The sequence below is a fragment of the Hypanus sabinus genome, chromosome 10 (assembly GCF_030144855.1).
Source record: "Hypanus sabinus isolate sHypSab1 chromosome 10, sHypSab1.hap1, whole genome shotgun sequence".
Classification (NCBI taxonomy): domain Eukaryota; kingdom Metazoa; phylum Chordata; class Chondrichthyes; order Myliobatiformes; family Dasyatidae; genus Hypanus; species Hypanus sabinus.
Genome location: NC_082715.1, coordinates 145199705 through 145205520, shown reverse-complemented (window position 1 = coordinate 145205520; position 5816 = coordinate 145199705). Strand labels below are relative to the sequence as shown.

Sequence of the window (5816 nt, the reverse complement as noted above, 5' to 3'; positions counted from 1 at the left end):
CTATTCTGCTCTGCGCTGCTGCTTACACAGAGTACAGAAGCCCTTGTCTCCCGAATATGACGAGGTGTAGAAAAACAATTTCTATGAAGAATACAATGCTAAAACTGGAAATCGAATATGCCTACGATGTTCAAATAACGGCAGTATCAGTATTTCTTTTAGTATGTATGTAAAGTTCGCTGACAAGTAATTACACCACTTGTCCTGATGTAGTCACAGTGATTATGGTTTCTTCGGGAGGAAAACCTACCCAATAGCGACGTTGTCTATTTTATTTCATCGAATGTCAAAGTTTGATCATTTTCACTAACTGTTGAAAAATAATGCTTTTGTCGGACAAAAACGCCACAGTAGATTGGGTAGATTTTAATTACTTCGGGATAAAATTACATGTATGATATTTATTTCAGAACGAACGCTATTTAAGAACGTCCAGCAGGACGCAATGCCTGTTTTCCCCCGGTTGCGAAATGTGACAGCTACAATGAAAAATTTAACATCTGTACATGAAATTCGTTTGTTTTATTTTAAAGAAACAGCCTCTAAACATATTGTATTACATACAGCTGGATCGCGCGATGTTTGTTTGAAATGGGGTTGCCTGAGTCTCGTGTTTAACCACGCAGGAGTAACGCTCGTGTGAGTTCCAGTCTGAGGCTGGCAGAGTCAGGTAACTGCTCGTACTGAACGTGTTGTCGGCGTCCTGCTGGATCCGGCTGGTCTCAACGCCATTCCTTCTCGTACTGCCGTCCACAGTCCACTCGATATTCACAGCGGCCGGATTAAACCCGCTCACTAAACACACCAGGGTGGCGGTGCCCTGTCCCCGAATTTCTTCCGCAGACGGTCGGAGTACGGATACGGCGGGTTTTCGCGGACCTGTAGATAGAAAGAAGTGCAGGGAAATGAATTATTAATTGATATAAATAGGAATCAAACTTTCGTGACAGATTATTGGCATGTTCCATGATGTTATACTCGTAAGGACATGAATCACAGAACCAATAAGAAACCCTGAAAGAGATATGGCAAAGCGCGTGGCAAAACTCCGAAATGTCGTCGCAGCTATTCACGTAAAAAGCGAGATGAAGCAATGGATTTGATTGACATACTGTGTCTTTGTCTCTCCTCGGAGATGCCGCGATTCGCCGCAGTAAAGGAGGGATTGTGAATGGCTGAAAATCATGGAAGTATTTTAATGTGAATAAATAATACCAGTTAAGGTTTTATACTTGGATTTTCTAGTTTTTAGTCCCTCAATTAACTCCTAAAGTGTTGTTTGGACCAAGGTGATAGACACTGAAGAAAAGCCCGAAAACAACTCTCAGATGTCTATGAAATCCAGAAGATGTGGATATCTGGGTCATTGTTTTTATAATCAGTTTTTCCATTAATTTGAAAAGTTGAACCCATCCACACAATAGGATATCAAAACTACAAAACAGAATTTATAAAGAAATCGTTTTACAGTGGTACCCCGGAGGAAAACGCAGCGACAAGGCAAAAAGCTAAAGAGCGATTTTCCAGAGTTTCTGACCTCAGAGTTGTTATTCATGGCGAGATCACTTAGTACGGTAATGATCAGGTATCCAAACGTTAGATACTCAACGGCCCGCGGGGCTGGAGAGTTCGAAATGTAAACAAAACAGGTGGGCTGAGTGATAATTTGTTATCAAAGCTGAGACATTTACACTAAGACGGCGCAGAAGGTCAAGCACACTGGTGAGGCCGAGGTGGGCTCTGGGGCGGCGCCTTGCTGAAGGGAAATTGGATAGAAGTTAGAACGGAGCACCAGAATCTTGATGACTTCAGGTTAATAGGTATAGAACAAGAGGAGCTGAAGTAACGTGAAAAGATCTAGTTGAGGGAAACAAATATCGAAATTAAGCATTAATGGAAATTAAACATAAGTGATAGTAGTTGCTATGACGAAGGAGAAGGAGCTTGGGAGGCTGAAAGATCTGAAGTTAGATAAGTCGACGAACTAGATGGACTACAGGATTCTGAAGGCGGTAACTGGATAGATTAAAGAGGCATTAGTAACGATCTTTCAAGAATGGTCCAATGGGTCCGCAGGACTGGAAACTCACAAATATTACTCCACATTCGGAGAAGAAATGGTCGCAAAATGCAGGATATTATGGGCCAGTTAGCCTGACGTCAGTTAATTTCCTAGTAAACATGCTCATGTTTAATCGAAATTTTAATATATTGAGTTTGCTATAATCCATTAGTAAGGACGAAATTTCTAGGTACTTGGCGGCATACGATAAAACCAGCCGTAATCAGCATGGTTCCCTTAAGGGGTAATTTAGTTGACAAATCTGTTGAGATTCCTTGAGAAAATACCAGGCAGGATAGACAAATAAGTCAGTGGATGTTATTGACTTGGATTTTCTGAAGACCATTGACAAAGTGTCACACATCAGGCTGCTTAACACGATAAGAGCATAAACTATCACAGGCATAGACGGATCATTGGCTGACTGGCAGGAGAAAAGCGTAAGGATAATCTGTTCTGGTTGGCTACCGGTGACTAGTGGTGTTCTGCAAGGATTGGTGTTGAGTCTGCTACGTTTCAGGCTGGAAGTTAATGACCTGAACAACGGGATTTATGGATTTGTGGCCAGGTTTGCGGATGATGCAAAGACGTGTGGAGGAGTAGACAATGTTGAGGCAGTAGGAATCCGCTGAATGATCTTGACGGATCAGGTGAATGGGCAAAGATGTGACAGATGGAGAACACTGTAGGAAATTGTATGGTCATGGAGAATGGTAGAAGGAATAAAGGTACAGACTTCTAAACGGAGATCGAATTAAGAAGTCGGAGGAGCAAGGAGACATGGAAGTCATCCTGCAGGTACACCTGTTCCTTGGGCAATTCCTAGGAAACTCTCGCTAACAGCATGAATACCAAGCATAGTATTTATTTCGAGATGAGCAGAATATAAAAGCAAAGATTTAATGCTAATGTTTTAAAAGGCAATAGCCAAAGCAGATTTAGAGTATTGTGAGCAGTTTTGGACCACATATCAAAGAAAGGATGTGCTGGCATTGGAGAGGGACCAGAGGAGGTTTACAGGAAAGATCCCGACAATGAAAGAGTGAAAGTATTAGGAGCATTTGATGGCCCTGGGCCTGTACACGCTGGATTTCAGAAGAATGGTGGGGGTTGGGTTGGGGGGGGAGGTGTGTGTGGAGGATGAAGTCTCATTTTAACCTACCGAATATTGAAAGAGCTAGATTGAGTGGAAGTGGGAGGATGCCCCCTTTAGTGCAAGAGGGTAGACCTGAGAGAAAATCCTTTGAATACAAGGATAGCCCTTTAGAACTGACATGAGGAGAATTTGATTTATCCGTAAAGTGGTGAATCTGTAGAATGTATTCCCAAAGGATGCTGTGGAGACCAAGTCTTTGGGTATATTTTAAACTGAGTTTTATAGTCTCTTGATTAGCAACGACGTCAAAGGCTATGGAGAGAAGTCAGGAGAATGATCTTGAGAGAAAAATATACCAGCGATGATCAAATGACGTAGCAGATTCATGGGGTCGAATTCCCTAATACTGTTCCTATATTTTACCGTCTTAAGGAAATAAAAGTTCTCTATCGCAATTCGGTAACATTCACAGCTCGGCTCTGGTCCCCATTAAGCTTCAAGTTCAGGATAAATTGTATCGTCAGTCAACTGTTTACATGTACACGGTCAAACATAGCAACGTTTTAGGAGACCAAGGTGCACAAAACAATATACACAAAATAAAGTAATATTAGCAGAAATAAATTTTAAGAAACTAACAAAATATATTCCAGCCGATTGGCATTCAGATCATTTATACAATAATTTGTGGGCTCTAAACACGACTTCACCTCGGTTGTCTAATGCAAAACCTCACTGTTGTGAATATATTTTAATGCATCTGTTCCCTGGGACACTTTTAAGAAACACTCGCTAACAGCACGAAGCATCTATTCACGAAGCTATTTTAAAAATGTCATGGCAATGAACTCAGGTTGTTTTGCAGATACTTTTCTGCTAAATTAAGTAACCCTACCAAGCAAACAGGATGCATATGTGCTAGTTTTCTGCCTGCGGATTTGTAAAGATACAATGAGAGGCGGACTGTAAATCAGATCGAAGCATCAGGATTGATAATATTATTCCAAGGTTCAAACGAAGTAAAAACACAAACGAAAACAAAAGGTGATTAGACCCCAACAAATATTCACTTACTGTTGAAATTCAGTTTGGTTCCTCTCCCAAAGGTGAATGCGTACGGGCTACTATCATACCAGACACCACAGTAATAATCGGCGGCGTCCTCCCTTTGAGCGTTGGTGATGGTTAAATGCATTTGGTTGTTCGATGAGTCCATGGAACCGGTGAATCGATCTGGAATTCCCGATCCTCTCGTGGAGCTGTCATACCACACAAAAACTGGGGCGCTGCCTGGTTTCTGCATGTACCAGCTCCTGTAGTAGCTGCTGATGCTGCCCCCTGACATGGTACAAGTGATTTTCACGGTTCTACCCGGAGTCGCCGATACGGACGGAGACTGAGGAGTCAAAGTCACCTCCGCGTTTGCAGCTGGGGAAAGTAACAAATAACTATTTAAAACCCTTAAGTAAAAACTCGACATAAAGGACAGTATAAAGGAGTAAGTATTCTACTTACTCAACAAACAGGACACAAACGCCGCAAGTACCAGGACCCATTCAGCCATGGTGAAGCTGATAAGAAGACTTAGAAGTCAAAGGCTTTCGGACACAAGTCCTGTTCAGGGCTTTCGAAGCTGCTCCTTAAGAACTGTGAAAGACTGCAAAGTCACTGAAATATATATACATGCAGATCTCTACTCAGGAATGAATTGGATCATGATTTCAGGAAATGGGCGGGGCAACTATGTAAACGATGCTGAGATCGGGAGTGTTGAGAAATTCAAGTTCAGTGGAGAGGACGTCACCAACAACCTATCCTGGTCCACCACATAGATGTCACGGCAAAGAGCGCTCATTGGCGCTCTCTCGTTGACTCTCAGCAATTTTTATCGATGAATTGTGTCTGGACGCATCACGGCTGGGTATGGTGTCTGCTCTGCTGGTAATTGAAATAAACTAAAGAGAGTTGCTCTATGCTCTATGCTAGAGCTCAGCACATCACGGAAGCCAACTCCCCTCCATGTATTCTGTGTATACTGTCGTTGTCTCGGCAAAACAGCCTATATCGGCAAAGACCTTATCCATCACTGACATTGCCTCTCCTCCCCCATCCCATCGGGCAGAAGATCCAAAAGCTTTAAAGGCACATACCACCAGGCTCAAAGACAGCGTCTGTCTCGTTGTTACGTGACCACTAAATGTTTCCCTACTGCGATCAGATAGACTCTTGACGTCACATTCTATGTCGTTATGCCCTTGCACCTTACTGCCTACCTGTACTGCACTTTCCCTGTAACTGTAACACCTTATTCTGCTCGCCTGTGCTATCTCAATACACTGATGAACTGATCGGTATGAAGGGCCTGCGAAACTGTTTGTTCTCTGCACCTCGGTACATGTGACAACATTTAAGCAATTTGAAAATTTACCAATTTATGACCTATTCACTGTCACTGACGTTTGCACATTTCCACGCAGCCCCAAAGTAGAACTCGGAAATTCATCCTCATGTTTCATCAATATAATGCACAGAATAATGTGTTAAACTGCTGAGGTAAAAGCTTTCCCGTGTTACAAGTTATACACTTTTGACGTCGATGTAAAACGCCTTTCCGTTTAATTGCCACAATGCATTTAAAGTGTTGTCTGCACCGATGAG

General features: G+C 42.4%; 1 protein-coding gene across 1 annotated transcript; it reads right to left on the bottom strand.

Moving 5' to 3' along the window:
- Positions 1–503: 503 nt before the first annotated feature.
- Positions 504–4813, bottom strand: LOC132400374 (immunoglobulin lambda-1 light chain-like). The gene is made up of 3 exons (XM_059981322.1): positions 4674–4813; positions 4233–4586; positions 504–879 (listed from the first exon to the last, which is right to left on the bottom strand). Exons 1-3 carry the CDS (start codon positions 4720–4722, stop codon positions 557–559), a joined length of 726 nt encoding a protein of 241 aa, XP_059837305.1. The 5' UTR covers positions 4723–4813; the 3' UTR covers positions 504–556.
- Positions 4814–5816: the final 1003 nt, after the last annotated feature.

Bases quoted from the DNA above. Each gene is read 5' to 3' on its own strand.
- LOC132400374 (XM_059981322.1), bottom strand. From the start codon at position 4,722: ATGGCTGAATGGGTCCTGGTACTTGCGGCGTTTGTGTCCTGTTTGTTG. The intron at 4,587-4,673 runs GTAAGTAGAATA...TACTTTCCCCAG, and splicing joins GTTTGTGTCCTGTTTGTTGA to CTGCAAACGCGGAGGTGACT. The intron at 880-4,232 runs GTAAGTGAATAT...TTCTATCTACAG, and splicing joins AACCAAACTGAATTTCAACA to GTCCGCGAAAACCCGCCGTA.